The 16,833-nt window shown below is 31.9% G+C and overlaps 1 protein-coding gene across 1 annotated transcript; it reads right to left on the reverse strand.

Annotated features, from left to right (window-relative positions):
- Window positions 1–14,543: 14,543 nt before the first annotated feature.
- Window positions 14,544–14,987, reverse strand: LOC113381764. Its single transcript, XM_026620481.1, has one exon. The coding sequence runs from the start codon at window positions 14,985–14,987 to the stop codon at window positions 14,544–14,546; it is 444 nt and encodes a 147-aa protein (XP_026476266.1).
- Between the last annotated feature and the right edge of the window lie 1,846 nt (window positions 14,988–16,833).

The following is a 16,833-nucleotide window of genomic DNA, read 5'->3' on the forward strand; positions in this document are numbered from 1 at the left end:
AGTAGTAGCGGGAAGATCTGAATCTCATCCAACACCGTCTTCTTACATCATAGTGCCGTCTTATTCTAACTTCATCCCTCTCCTCCAGGGCGGCAGTCGTTCTATCTCGCTCCCACGGAACTAAATCTTGTGTTGTGTTGCATCTTCGACTCTAGCGCGTAGGGTAAAAGAAGTTTGTCTTGAAGCCTGTGTTGCGTACCTGCTCTCGCATGACGCGTCCTTATCTGCGTACTGGTTCTATCTCTGTCTGGACACGTCACGTCTTCATCTAGGTGTATTTTGTATGTTTGTACCCGACTGGAAATTGAAGTATGGCGCGGATCAGGGCTGCTCTAAATTAAGTAGGGTCCCAGTGCGGCAACCGTACTTGGCCCCTATGCGATATGTAACGCCTTGCCGGATAAGGTCTATGTTGGGCAAACTGTTCCGGGCCCTAATCGAAAATATGAAATGGCCCCTATAAAAATATCGAACTTGGCTTTTAATTTAAAATAAGCATATGGCCCTTAAAATAATATGTGATATGGTCCTGAAAAGTATATTTGATATGGCCCTGAAAAATATATTTGATGTGGCCCTGAAAAACATAATTGGCATGGCCCATTAAAAAAATGCATATGCTAATTTTTTTTATTAATTCTTTCTACAACAATATTTTAATATATAATAATAATAAATAACAAATGTTGATTAGGTAATATTTTTTTAACTTTTATCTTCTTGGACTTTTACATTTTTATTGTTACGCCTAAGATTACTCCCATTCTTCCAATCACGGGAATAGTTTATAACCTTCCCGAGGGCTTGATTAAATGTTTGCTGTTTAATAGGGCTCCACCGCGGATTTTTAATTGATTCAGTTGACATTATACCTGTAACAAAATGTATAACCATAAATAATAAAATCATCCATGTGTACTGTGTGAATAATACATACTCATACTCATTCTTTTTCAGATTTTCATTAAATGATTGAATGTCTTCCAAATTTTTGAATGGTATAACTAGACCGTGTTCTTCATCAAATGTGACAACAGGGTTAGTTCCCATATTAGCCACTAATCCTTATAATTTTATTATCTCCCCTTGCATTGTTCCGATTTGCTGCGATAATTTGTGATAACAATCTCCAACAAAAGATTCTAAAGAATTGAATTTGTTTACATCCGTAAATAAAATAAAATAATTCTTAAAAAGATGCTGCTTATGGTGGCAAGATGTATAAAAATATATAAACAAAAAACATAATTTGTAATGAAATTAATTGTCAGAAAAAATTATAAACCAGTAGTTATAATAAGGCAAAATTTTTATAATTATAAAGAATATTTTAATAATTAATTTATTATAAGAAAATTGTATCAGTTAAAAATGACGGAAAAAAATTCACACGGAAAAAAATACTTTAAAAAGAGACACAAAAGTTTTCACAATTTACATAAATAAACTATTCTAAAATAGTTTATTTTTAATTAAAAATAAAACACTAAAAAAATAAAAATTAAAAATTAAAATTAGATTATTCGATAATAATAAAAAGAAAAATACACGATAAATTGCTAACAAGAATGCACTTACTTGAAACATTGCGCGACTTATTGCCTAAATTTATGTTACATTCCGACAATTGCTGATCGATGTTACTCTGATTCACAAAACGCCCTTTCAAGCGGCTTGTTTTTAACTTCCCGTAGGGTAAGTTATAGTAATCGTCCAAAAATCGAAATCAAAAATTTTTACATTTCTCGACGTTTTGAAGGTTTCTGAACATTTTGGCATACCTCAGAAAAAATGGATGTGTGTGTGTGTGTGTGTGTGTGTGTGTTTTGTATGTCCGCGTTTTTTCGTCCACGTTTTCGGGCGCACGGATCAACCGATTTGAATGGTTTAAAAAACATTCGATTCCTATTGATAGGGAGATGTGCTGATTAGTTTTTGGCAAAGGCAGGTCCAGCCGTTATAGAGATATGGAGCAAAGAGTGCAAAAAATAGAAAGCGAGTTTTTGAGAGAACGGATCAACCGATTTGAATGGTTTAAAAAACATTCGATTCCTATTGATAGGGAGATGTGCTGATTAGTTTTTGGCAAAGGTAGGCCCAGAGGTTTCGGAGATACAGAGCTAAATTTAAAAAAAATGGCTGTTTTTGAGAGAACTAAGCGTCCGATTTAGATGATTGAAAGAACTTTCTGCTTTTTTCAACAAAATAATTGATTTTGGAAAAAAAAAATTTTTGTTTCTAATTTTTTTTTCAAAAAATTTTTTTGTAATTTTGGATTAAAAATTCAAAAAATCACCCAAGCTAAGCACAGTCTAAGCGCCACTCTCGTACAAATGTTTACCCAATTGCGTTTAGACTGTTTGTGTACTGGAGCACTTTTCCAATTTTGTGAAAATTATTGAAAAATGTGAAAATGCCGCCAAGCTGAGCACAGTATAAGTGAAAATGTCGCACAGAATTATTTGCAAATGCGTTTAGACTGTGACTATGCGGGAGCACTTTTTCAATTTTGTGTAAATTTGGCAACTATTTTTTTTTTGGAATTTGATTCGAAATGAAATGACGATTGTTAATGTTCTGGAGATATTAAATTGATTTATTTATAATTAACTTTCCATAGGGTAAGTAATCGCAAAAAAATCGAAAATGAAAATTTTTATATATCTTCACGTTTCAGAGGTTTCTGAATATGTTGGCATACCTTGGAGAAAATTGATGTATGTGTGTGTGTGTGTGTGTGTGTGCGTGCATGTGTGTGTGTTCGGATACAAATTTTTGTCGACGATTTTGGGAACACGGATGAAGCAATTTGAATAATTGAAAAAACATTCGATTCGTATTGATAAGGAGACGTGCTGATTAGTTTTTGTCAAAGGCAGGTCTAGCCGTTCCGAAGATATGGGGCAAAAAGGGCCAAAAACGGTAACTCAGTTTTTAAGAGAACGGAGCGTCCGATTTGTATAGTTCAAAAAACATTTTACTTGTATTAACAAGATGAAGATTTGATCAAATTTTCATGAAGATAGGTCTAGCGGTTTCGGAGATCTAGTAAAAAAAACTAAAAAAAAATAACATTTGGCGGTCAACAATAATCATTAGACATTAGACATATGCATATCAAATTATCAGATATTTTATTGAGATTTTAACAATAAGTATAAGTTTTGTTTACATTCCTATGGGTTCCGTACCAATGTTTTTCCGTTAGACAGCGACGCGGCGCTTACGCGCTTTATATTTTGTCTTTATGCAGTTAAAGCAGTACGATTGCTTTGAAATAAAGTTCAGATCTTCCAAAATATGTCAAAATGAAGATAACATTTTTTCCAAAAAAAATTTTTATAAAAAAAAATTGTTTAAAAATTTTTTTAAAAAAAAAATTTTTTTTTCAAAAAAAAGTAATTTTTCGTCCAATTTAAAATTTCTAAAAAATCTTATTTTTTCGAAGTATAATTTTTTCAAAAATGTTAATCGTTTTTAAAAAAATAATAATTTTTGGCACGGGAAGTTCCAGCAATTTGCCTTAAGGCACGATGCCTTAATAGCCTTAAGACAGAATTCCACTTACAGCTAGTTTTAAAACATTTTGCCTTCTGTTCTGCTGCAATATTTTTAACTTTTCCAAGGCAATTTGATATGTATCTGAAATTACAACTCAAATCAATATATATATATATATATATATATATATATATATATATATATATATATATATACATATGTATAACAAAATACACAATAAGTAGTTGACTTACGCGCATAACCTCGTACATCCACCTCATGAAGGTTCCAATCATCCGGTGCTGGTGCCCGACGTTTCACTAAATCTTGAAGAAGAAGTAAATTTTCTCCCGATAGCTCATAATTACTTAAAAATGGGCATTCGAATTTATCTTCTCCTTCATTATATATTAACCAATCTACCAGCACTACATCGATACTCTTATTTTCACTTGTATCCTTGAAAAATAAAACAACACAATACACTACTTTTCCACTCATTATTAAACGATAATTACACGACGTTCTTTTAAAACGAATAATAATATATCGTAATAATATTTCGTAATTTTCGCACTTCCTATTAGACACACAACGATCGCTTAGCTTCACATTCAGTCATGAACTGAAAACTAACAATGGTACTCTTTTATAGAAGATGAAGTTCTTACATACATGTTGGTGCATCGATCGTATTCAATATTATCAATCAATGGTTTATATAATATCATATACAAAGACCCGATGATGATCTTTTTCTCTACATTCAATATATACTTATATATATATATATATATATATATATATATATATATATATTATAGAATTTTATGATATGAGTGGAACGAATATTAATTGTTTAATATGAACAAAACAGCACTCAGATTTGTTTAACACAACTTTATTTTATGATTACAGACGTTTCGAGACTATGGTGTGTCTCATCTTCAGTGTAATTTCAAAAACAGTTACTTATATACTACACATTCTTTAATAACTTATTTAAATTTCATTTAATTTTTGATATACAAAAAACACCAACTATTCCTTGCAATGCTTGACACAGTACTAAAGAAACACATAACACTTACAGAAATATTCTAAACAAATTTGAAGTACTTATCTAGATGGAGACAGAATGGATATCATTATAATGTAAACAAAAGGAGTGCTATCGCATACAAAAAATCGATAAAAATGAAAAAACAAATTAATTTATTGAAAAGAATAAGATAAATGAAAAAAATTTATAAATTATTAATGATGTTTATATAAGTGTCATGTAAAATATTTGTGTCGGTTCTTAGATTTATGCTATTGTTAGTCCGAACTATTAACATTGATTCTGCCATGCTCCGTTTAGAATAGAGTGAAAAAGAGTAAGAAAGATCGGCGCTATGTCACACGTGAACTTTATAGTTGCCGGCGCGCAGCAGATTGTGAACAATATACATTTATGATTGCTCTGTTATGCCATCTCTCGGATTCATCCCTTATTATAGAACAACATGTGGTAACACTAAAGGATTGGTAACACTGCGGTACTCCTTTGGCAACACTGTTTCCGCCACAGAGGAGCAAGGAGCAATTCATCATCAGTCTCAATTCAACCATTATAGAAAACACTTGCATTTTATTGTAAATTCCGTCTGATTGTTTATATATATATTTCATGTAATGTGTACGTAAGTCTTTTATTTATTCTGAATTTATAGTCCAGTCATTTGGTCGTTTTGCCGGTACAGTACTCCGGGAATTCTGAAAATTTGTTATCTTATAGATTTTGAGGTGCTCTTTACGAAAATCAACTTTGCCACCTCAAATTTGAATGGCAAGTTGCCGCCATATAGGAAAAATGGCGTCAAAAAACAGCTTTTTTAAAATATCTCCTTTCTGGCTGATTCTACGATAAAAGTATCTATGTACGAATTAAACTAGATAAAATTTCCTACAATTCCTTAAAAACCGTTTTTGTGTAACATTGATAGTTTGTGAGTACGGCCACCTCAAATTCTTTGCTGCTCTCGCCGTAGTATCAAATCAGTCCATATATGACCGCACTTTGAACTTGATCACATTCTTTCTAATAAATAAATATTTTCAATGTTAAATTAAGCGAATAAGATCTAGAAATAAAATAATTCAAATGTTTTTCTGTTTTTTTGCTAATTTTTTAGGCAATGGCAATGGAAAAGTAGCTATAAGTAAGTAGCATGAAGTGTTAAAAAATCAGCAAAAAACAGAAAAATATTTGAATTATTTTATTTCTAGATCTTATTCGCTTAATTTAACATTGAAAATATTTATTTATTAGAAAGAATGTCAAATTCAAAGTGCTGTCATATATGAACAGATTTGATACTACGGCAAAGCAGCAAAGACTTTGAAGCGGCCGTACTCTCAAATTATCAATTTTACAAAAAACGGTTTTCCAAAGAATTGTAGGAAATTTTATCTAGTTTAATTCGTACATAGATACTTTTATCGTACGATCAGCCAGAAAGGAGATATTTTTAAAAAGCTGTTTTTTGACGCCATTTTTCCAATATGGCGGCAACTTGCCGTTCAAATTAGAAGTGGCAAAATTGATTTTCGTAAAGAGCACCTCGAAATCTATATGATTACCAATTTTCAGAATTCCCGGAGTACTGTACCGGCAACAGCCTTTTTTTGCACCAAATGACTGGACTATTATCAGATTCTGCAAATTGGCACAACAGCTCATATAATACGAACAGGCAACAAATATTTTGTCCAATATTATGTCGAATATTTTTTTTATAGTTTAAGATATATATACAGTAGAATCCGCTTAGTATGACACCGAAGGGACGCTGAAATCTCGTCATACTAACCGGTCGTCATTAAAAGCGTACTGAAGAAAAACTTTTTAATATGCAAATATGTTACGTGGTTCAGTATTTTAAAAGAAAAGCCTATACAAACGTTTTAATTAAAAATAAAAATGACACATTAAAATTTAATATTAAATAAAATTGACATAGGGTAGGGCGGGGCACAAAGGTCCAATTTGACTTACGGTAATTATACTGTCTAAACCCAATGAACAACACATAACATACATCAAAGAAGCATCTATCACACTATGTTCAGAAAAACTTACATACATACGTACATAATTCCTAATTATATAAATATTATATTTTTTACTATTTTTTAAACGTTTGGTATCTGACCCATTTTACTTCACATACGGGGTAAAGTTGAACAACCAGGGGGCGAACAGATGCAATTTCTTCTATTAAATTTTAAAGGCGTTTTACGCTACATTATTGAACCAATGCAAAATATTAATTCTGTGGGTACATTTGTTACAAAGACTACACAGTATATTACATTGATCTGCTATTGGTCAGAAATATTCATCAGAAGAGCCGGAATAACAATTTATTCAATTAATCTCTTGTAAAATTGCTTTTTTCAAACTTTACTATTTTATTGCTTACACCTTTGCCAAAGTTAAGGTCCAGCTAGTCCTTTTTATCGCAGTCATGTGCTGCTTATCTTCTAATAGCAAAGTTATAAGAAAAAAGTGATGGCTGGTTATAAATTTATACATTTTTCGCCCTCTACTATCAAATATAATTGTTAAAAAAATCTAATTTTATTTGTTTATGAGATATCCGTGGTGGAGCATTAATAATTAGTCTACCCTACCCATAAACATACAAATGTGTTTTTTTAATGTAAGTTATCAGTAATTTTTGATTGATTTCTTTACATAATTTTATTGTAAAAACAGTCCCTGGTGCTATTGTGCACAAAAGACATAGCAATTGCTTTCGTAGACTTGGCCACATCATGTAAAATCATGTCGGTCATTATAATTGGACATATTTTCTTGCAAAAGTGGGTCATTATAAGCGACATGTCAATGTAAGCGATGTTAATATATCCGACTAGACAGCTGTTTTTTTAAGGAATTTTATATGGAAACCAAATTCCTAGTGCGATTACGTCATATTAAGCGGTTGTCAATATATCTATATATATATATATATATATAAAATTTCCATTTAAATCAATTTTTTCATAATTAATTAAATTTTTCATAATCAATGTCAAATAACAAAATTAATGTAATTTTAACAAAATGATCTTTTATTACTTAATTTTTATTAGTTATTAAATTCCAAATTTTCAATGATAATATTTACATATCTAACAAAGTAACATTGTATATAATCTCTCTCCAGAATCATCAGTTAAAACAAATGTTACCATTTTTTATTAATTAAATTAATTGAAAATATTTTGATAGATGTACTTCTTCGAACTTTCCACATAATCACGGTATAGGATTCGCATGGAAATGATAACATAGGTTTCACTTGTTTTAATTCTATAGCTGTTACATTAATATTATTAATATCATTATTGGATGCCACAAACATATCTCGAATTAACATTATTGTCCCATCGCTAAGTAAAACAGAGTTATTTGGTTCATTGCACGTCAAAATAATTTTTCTATATCGCACTCGTTGTATGGTTATTTTTTCAGTGTTTGCATTAATTTTTTTTACGTAGAACTTCAATATTAGATCTATTTGAACTAATATCAGTATTTCTGTCCACTGCAAACATCTTATGTAAACTGCGGCATAGTTGTGACAGTGGACGACTACCAGATCGAAGACATTTTTATTTGGCCTAACGCGCTTTCAAATTGAAATGTACTAAAATCACTTATTGAAGATTGTAAATACATTACATCATTCAGTAGATGGATTAATGAATGCATGTTCAAAACATGACTTTTAAGTCCGTATAACAATTTAGAAATTTCCACAAATTTCAATAAACAAATTTTTGCATCATTATTGGAAGTTATTGCCATATCTTCAGATAAGATACGGCACGCAACACTCAAAATTTTTTACAGTCGAGTATATTTAAAGTTTTACTGTCAATGCTATCATCACTAATTGCACTACACTTTTGATTTTTGCGATCGCGATAACGTTTCACTCGTAAATGTGTATTTTCGCGTTTTCTCTTTTCTCGTATTATATTCATAGTTCAAATCAAAGCGTTAAATAAGTTGCAACTGATCTATAATGCTATTCGAAACGAGCCTTTTATATCGATAAATTTTATCACTTATCGTATGCACAGTACAATTACGCACAAGAAAAGGTCATTGATTCTCCTTCTGATTATTACACTTTCGATACTTGATATGAGTTAATAATTATATATAAAGTCTAGACACTAGAAGAAATATTTATAATCGAATTTGATAGTAATGAATACGATATCATGCAGTTTATTGAACTAAAGTTATTGCCAAACGAAATTTCTCAGAAAGTGACCATACTCGATATGAGTTAATATTCATGTATAGTCTAGTCTAGACGAGGGGTCGGCAAGCTTTTAACTGTAGTGTGCCAAGCCACTCTACCAATATGTTTTAGAGTGCCGCCTTAATTTTGAAATATATAGTTAGGTTCTAGGGGAGAAGAATTATAACCAAATTTATCTTTTAAACATATTTATTAACAAATAACATAAATTTCTAATATAAACAGTGCCCGATTACCCCAAAGGCCCGTGAGACCCGGGCCTAGGGCGGCATAATTTAGGGAGCGGCAAATTTTTCAAAATGTAAAAATTTTAAACTCGATGAAATGACACGACCATTCATTTTAAGGATAGATCCTGAAAATTTTTTTTTGTAAATTTAGAGATCATTTTCGATAAAATAGAACGTAATGCGTTTTCTAATCAAATTTATTATTCGTGGGTGCCGCATTGATACTTTCTTGATGTATCATATTATCAACTGCAGGAAGGCTAAGTTATAATAATCCTAAAAAATCGTAAATAAAGTTGTTTATATATCTCTACGCTTCAAGTTCTCCTGAACATCTTGACATGCCTTAGAAAAAATGGATGTATGCATGTGTTTATGCGGTTACAATTTTTTGCCAAATGGCATCCGGGAAGACGTGCTGATTAGTTTTTTGCAAATACAGTTTCGGAATAGGGAGCAAAGAGTTAAAAAAAATGCTAATTCAATTTTTCAAAAACGAAGCGTCCGATTTGAATAATTCAAGACACTTTTTACTTGTATGACGAAATAAGAACTATCGAAAATTTTGCGAGAGCATGGTCAGCGTTTTTGGTGATCCAAAAAGGTGTCATTTGGTGATAAAAAATGATCATTGACATCAAATTATTAGATTTTTTATAAAAAAAATTATTAATTATTACAAATTTTGTCTTCATTATTTTGAATCATTCCATACCAAGATTTTTAATTTTCAAAGTTTACTTCTTAGATAGTTTAAATGTCTTTTGCAAGGATCAATCGCCATGAATGATTCAAAAAATATTCGCTTGGCTTTGACTGAGAGGCGTACTGTTAACGAAGGAATACGATATATGGTGCTGGACGAATTTTCTAAGAAGGTCCTATGTCTTATGCAAACAGTTCGATCGATCTTATTATTTCTATATATTACATTCCACATGATTATATATATATATATATATATATATATATATATATATATATATATATATATATAATATCAGTGAAGAAACTAGTACTATTGAAAATTGATCATAACTTAGTATATTAATTTTTTTACTCGACGACCCATAAAATTTATATATATATATATATATATATATATATATATATATGTCTCACATGACAAAATCAAAAATAGTAATATACCTAATAACTTCTAATTACAAAAAGTATTATTTTAAATTTATTTGATTTTAAAAAATCAAAAACTGTTCGAAAGATATTAGTTGCGAATGGTACTGATTAATTTTAGGTGAAAATCTACCGAACCGTTTTCTTGTAATTAACTGTTGAAAAAAAGTGTTAAATTTTCGTCCACATTTAAGCTCATCCTACCGAACCGATTTTAAAAAATCAAAAACTGTTCGAAAGATATTAGTTGGGAATGGTACTGATTAATTTTAGGTGAAAATCTACCGAGCGTTTTCTTATAATTAACTGTTGAAAAAAAGTGTTAAATTTTCGTCCACATTTAAGCTCATCCTACCGAACCGATTTTAAAAAATCAAAAACTGTTCGAAAGATATTAGTTGGGAATGGTACTGATTAATTTTAGGTAAAAATCTACCGAGCCGTTTTCTTGTAATTAACTGTTGAAAAAAAAATTTAAGCCGATTTTCATGGAACTTTTTTTGGCGATATACATCATGGTCTTATAGAACTTACTGTAATATTTCGGCATTACGACAAGTAGTTTAATTTTAAAAATTCGTCAAACTTTACTAAAATTATTATCGTTTTTTTAAAGTAGGATTGATGAAGTATATTATTTACACACTTTTTTTTGATTAAGTCAATTATTTACACATATCGGGAAGTTCATGTAACTTGCCTCAAGGCTAAATACCAAACCAACTAGTTTATTACTGAGTTAATTATGTTTGTAGGATACGAGTTGTTTTTTAGTGTGCTTATTATTAGGTCAATGTTGGTGTCCCAGAAAAATTTTTATCAGATAGTAGTATGGCATGGTCTGTTAAATTTATTATTGTTGCATTTTTCATTTTAAGAGGGTGGTATGAGTGGTAATTTATGTATCGCTCGGAGCTAGTTGGTTTCTGGTACCAGTGAGTAATTAGTCGGTGGTCATTTGTACGTATTAGTCTGATGTCTAGAAAGCTAATCGAATTCATTGTCTCTAATTCCACAGTAAATTGTAGTTTTTTATTAAAATTGTTAAAATTATCAGTAACTATGTTAATGTCTTCTTCCAGAATACAAGTAATAATATCGTCTACGTAGCGGTAATAAAAGATTTGTTTATTATAATTTTTAAATATTTTGTTTTCTAGTAGTTGCAAGGAAATTTCTACTAATGAGGAAGATGCGGGCTATCCCATTGGGGTGCCCAAAATTTGGTAATGAAAGCATCTATAATATATATATATATATATATATATATATATATATATATATATTGTGACGGATTAAATGGGGTTGATGCTCCCTTTCTGGGGTATTGCAACGACTACCAAATATTACATCTAGCGTTGCATCCCCATTAAGAAAGGGTTACACCAACTCCTAAACCCGACTTCTATAACCACCCTGTAATTACCTGTGGAAAAGCCAACTAACTACGCGAATGAAAGAGAATGTACTTCTATCTTATTTAATTATTACTAATTATTATTACAGATCTACGGGCATGGCTGTGCCTACGCACAGCCATGTTCTATACTTAAACTCCAACATACGATTATTATTAATTACTATACTAGCGGAGTATAGTATTACAGATATAATGGAGTATACTAAACGGATAACTTATAACGGATACCGACGGAGGGAATAGCCTTATAAAACAATATTACATCTGACCTTTGCTGGAACGGGTTCTCCCCTCCTGGCACAACACACACACACCACTATACACAAAGCGGGTTCAACGCCTGGCGCGTGGACCCAATGACCTCCTCAGAGGATGGTACAATTCTTAATGCTCCGTTTCAACCCCAGACTGGACTTTATATTGCAGGCACCCTAGTAGACGTAGGTGGGGGAGTCCCATTGCACTGGTGGTTATGCAACCCTTTTGACGACAATACCAATTGTCGTTACAATATATATATTTTTTGTATGATTCTGAATTATATATATATATATATATATATATATATATATATATATATATATATATATATATATATATATATATAATATATTATATATATATATATAAAAAAAAACCAGTTTCTTTATTTTCCGTTGCCATTTCGCGATTTTTCTCTTCAAATAATTTCCTATATTTTGTACCATATCAGATTCCATTTTTTTCGCCCATCTTTCTTTCCACCATTTCAACATCATTCACCGTCTTCAAAGGGAAGATAGTATCAAAAACATTCGCTTCATTTTTGGGTAATGTACGGTGTTTCAGATTGTTTTGGTCGCTGATGTTCCCTTCCAAGAGCATCAAACGCTTCAGTATTAAATCAAGAGTTGCTAAAATCAAATAAAAATTATAATATGTATATTGTATTAAACAATATGATAATATACCTTGCACTGCAATCATCTAAGGGCAAGTATGTGGGCAGCTTTCTGAAATCAAATTGTTGTAATTAGAAAACCTGTTTAATTTACTAACATGAGCACAAGCTTCTGTTATCAATTACCTTTAGCAGCAACAACATGTTCGTCATGTAACACCTCTATCTCGTCATGCCTTCTTGTAATATCTTAAGGAGCTACAATAAAAACAAAAAATACCATTGAATTTAAAAAATACATTTGATAATGACTAAAATCATTAAGCTTCAGTATTCAATTACTCTCAACAGCACCAACATCTTCTTCCTCAAACACCTCCTCTATCTTGTTCTCCTTTGTTTTATTAGCTGGAGGAGCTATAAAAAAATTACCATTGAATTTGAAAAACTCCAGTATTCAATTCAATTACTTTTAATAGCAGCAAAATTCTCTTCCTCAAACACATCCTGTACCTCAGCCTCCTTTGTTTTATTAACTTGAAGAGCTGCAATAAAAACAAAAATTACTATTAAATTTGAAAAATACTTACATTTGATAAAAACTAAAAACATTACTTGTAATTGATTCAACCTTCTGACCCTCTGAACGCCTCTTCTCTCTGATTAACTTCGGTGCTACAATGAAAGCAAATAACACTTAATTTGTAACATGTAAAAAGTGAGTAAGTCTATTGCACTACAATTTTACCTGTTATGGCCTCAATCCTTGACTCGATCAATGCTGATAAATCGCCCGCTTTATTCCTCATGCCCTTACCCAGCAGCTCCTCTGATGAGGTGTAATCCTCATCACCAGCAGGCTTGGGTGCTGACTCATAGCTGTCAAAAAGTATTAAAAGATTATTTTTCTTTATTGAATTACAATCTGTCTTTACAAAAAGGAAGGCATTCAGTAATTTCGATGATATATGAAATATTAAACCTTAGATCTAAAAGGTTACCCAGTAGTGGGCCTTTTCAATTTTGATATATTGAATTTAAATACTGTGATTATATAGAGAAAACTTAAAAATAAAATGATCTATGAGGTAAATAATTATAAATTGTGAATTATAACAACAAACAAACTAAACATAATAAAAATAAATAAAAATATAAATGAACAACTAAATAAATAGTACTGGTAATTAGAATGAATATATTATATATTATGTGGAGGTCAATGTGGCGGATCCGTCGAGGGGGCGTTTTCTTTTTTGCCATTCGATGCCGTGCGACTTCAATAAATTCTTGGCCAGAATATTAGGATGGTTTTGTACTCTGCTCTTATATTTTTGACTAATTAATTTAATTTCTTCATCAATAGTGTTTATGTTTAGGTCTTGATGGACTAACCAGTTTAGTGTTTAGTATTTGTTTCAAAAATTTGTTTTGGAATCTTTGTATAATTGCAATATTAGATTTACGCGCTGTTCCCCAGAGTTGAAGTCCATAAGTCCATATGGGTTTAAAAACTACTTTGTACATCAGCAGTTTATTCCACGTACTTAAGCTCGATTTTCTTTCGAGTTGTTGGCGCTTTTTCAGTATATGGTGTTTCCACGTTAATTTAGAGTCCAAGTGCAACCCCAGATACTTAACGACATTTGCCTGCGGAAGCATTTGATTAAAGAGTTGAACGGTAGGACATGAAGTATTAAAAGATGTACAATAAATTAACACGTTAACTGCCGTGTCACCCGTATTCGGGTGACAGCAAAAGTTCTCATCAGGCCACGTCACCCGCATTCGGGTGACAGCGAGAGTTCTCATCAGGCCACGTCACCCGTATTCGGGTGACAGCAAGAGTTCTCATCAGGCCACGTCGGGTGACTCCTTCCAAAGAATTTCCCAACATATTTAGATAAATATATGACAGGAGATAATAATACTGTTGAATTCTTTTAAAAATCGTTTATTAACAAAATTATTTACAGTTCAAAATATTGACTGCAAAGTTGCGGTTGACCTGGGCAGCTTGGACAAAAAGTAGTGGGTTTTCTGAGATTTGGTCATGCCTTTGATCGTTCCAGTTCTTCTCTTTTATTTGCGTAACACCGCTTGCATGCGCGTCTAAGGCTTTTCCCCAAATTATTTCTGCGAACGGCGATGCAATGCGTATTCCGTCGAACAGAAGGCAGTGTTAAATCTTCATTCAGTCCTAGTAACTTTGCAGCAATCAGTTCTCTGAATCGTCTAATATTTACAGTTTTCTTTGTCGCAATTTTGTAAACGACCAAAGCGTTTACAATTGATGTCCCCAGTAGAAGTTCAACATCAAGCTTCCTATACCACTTGATTCCTTTCCTCATCGTCGAAGGATAGGAAACCATTTGGTCTGAATAATCTATATCACATTTACCCTTCTTATATTCGAGGACGGCCAGAGGTTTGAGTCTTGGGGATGGCTGCTGGCTTGAAGAAGCAGCATGAATGTTTTTCGAGCTTTGTGTCATGATAGGAGCGTGTTTCGTAGATAATATTCTCACGTTACGTGTGTCTCTCCTTTTGAGTATTCAAAGCAATTCATACGATATATCTTTACGATAACAAAATTTTAAGTAATGGTTAATATAATGACTTTAAAAGTGGAATTGTACACTTCAAAGCAATTTATACAATATCTTTACGATAACAAAATTTTAAGTAATGGTTAATATAATGACTTTAAAAGTGGAATTGTACACTTCAAAGCAATTTATACAATATATCTTTACGATAACAAAATTTTAAGTAATGGGTAATATAATGACTTTAAAAGTGGAATTGTACACTTCAAAGCAATTTATACAATATATCTTTACGATAACAAAATAAAGGTAATAATTTGAACAATAGTAATTTACAAAATATATGAAAGAAAATATAAAAATGAGTATATAATATATAAGGTTTAGACTCAGCAACAGGTTGTTACTTGAATACCTTGCTCTACCTCGTGTGCTGTCCAGAGAATTCCTGTGTATTGTCCAAAAATTCCTGTGTGTGGTCCAAATTCCAGTAAAACTTATCGTTCCTGAATTAATTTGTCCTCAGCAATATATCCCGAGATATACAAAGTAGTAGTAAACAAACTCCAGATAGAGGTTATGTGTCAAATGGCTTGGCGGCGTGGTATAGCTTGTATAGTATTTGATATAACTTGCCAAATCCAACTCCAATTACACGAAAATGGTGTTCCCGATCATGAATTAAGCATGTTTTTTTAATATTCACCTAACTTGAATCCAAGAATGTATATTTCCAGTTTGTCGACCCACGTGTACAGCGTAAACAAAACTTGTATGTGTATTTTTGGTTATGGTAATACTAAATATGCACTGATTTTAGATATCCGTGAGATGGACCAATTTTATGGTAATAAATAAAATAAATAATAACATTAACCCAAAACACAATTTAAAATATAATGTGATTTATTTGCTGGATGTGGTCTCCTTGAAATACAAATGGAACAGGACGAACATAAACACAATAAGCCTAATCGCATAGTCATAGCATACTTCACTCTGTATTACAAAGATAAGACCCGCGCGAAATTTGAATACACAAATACTTTTGTCCATTTACCTTAATGTTTCCAACTGAAAGTATACACATATATAATTATTACGCGCGTATACTTATCAATAATCTATTTACTCGTCAGGATATTATAGTTATATTTGCAATGAGATGTTTATCCTTCGACGGCAGCTTTAAAAAGGAATTAATCCTAAGCATTTAAAAGCTAAGTGTAACAATTTTCGCGCTCAAAAGTGGGAGAACTAGACGACCATAGAGTTATTCTTCGTTACGCAAACGTAACGCGCGAACATTCAAAATGCCGCTAAAAATTCTCTCTATGGCTTCCTTTATTTCTTGGTCACTCACAATTCGTACGTTGCCGTGTTGTCATTGAATTGCCACATCATTTAGATTGAGCACTAAACCTGCTTCTCTAAGAAAATCCATGCCTAGTAACGTGCAATTTGATCTTGCTCTCGGTATTGCAACAAACTCCGTGGCTATCGGTCTTCCCATTATGTGCAGTATGGTGGTCGTTACTACCACATTCCTTGGTCTTGCTTCTCCGTCTGCCATGGTCATCTTTATTTTTGCGGTTGAAAATCATGGCCAGTTTTTCTTAAAACCTCATACAAATAATAACCATGCGAGGCTATGGTCGGCGCCAGTGTCCACGAACCGTATCCCTTTTTGCCTTGCACCGTGATGGTACAGCGGGTCTAGCATGTGTTCTCGAATATTTACCGGAGCTTGTAAATTTACTGGAGGGTTTGCGTTTCTTCTGTTTTGTCGGGC

Source organism: Ctenocephalides felis, unplaced genomic scaffold, assembly GCF_003426905.1.
Source record: "Ctenocephalides felis isolate EL2017-DRISC unplaced genomic scaffold, ASM342690v1 CF-g0.4_SCAFFOLD_03063, whole genome shotgun sequence".
Taxonomy (NCBI): domain Eukaryota; kingdom Metazoa; phylum Arthropoda; class Insecta; order Siphonaptera; family Pulicidae; genus Ctenocephalides; species Ctenocephalides felis.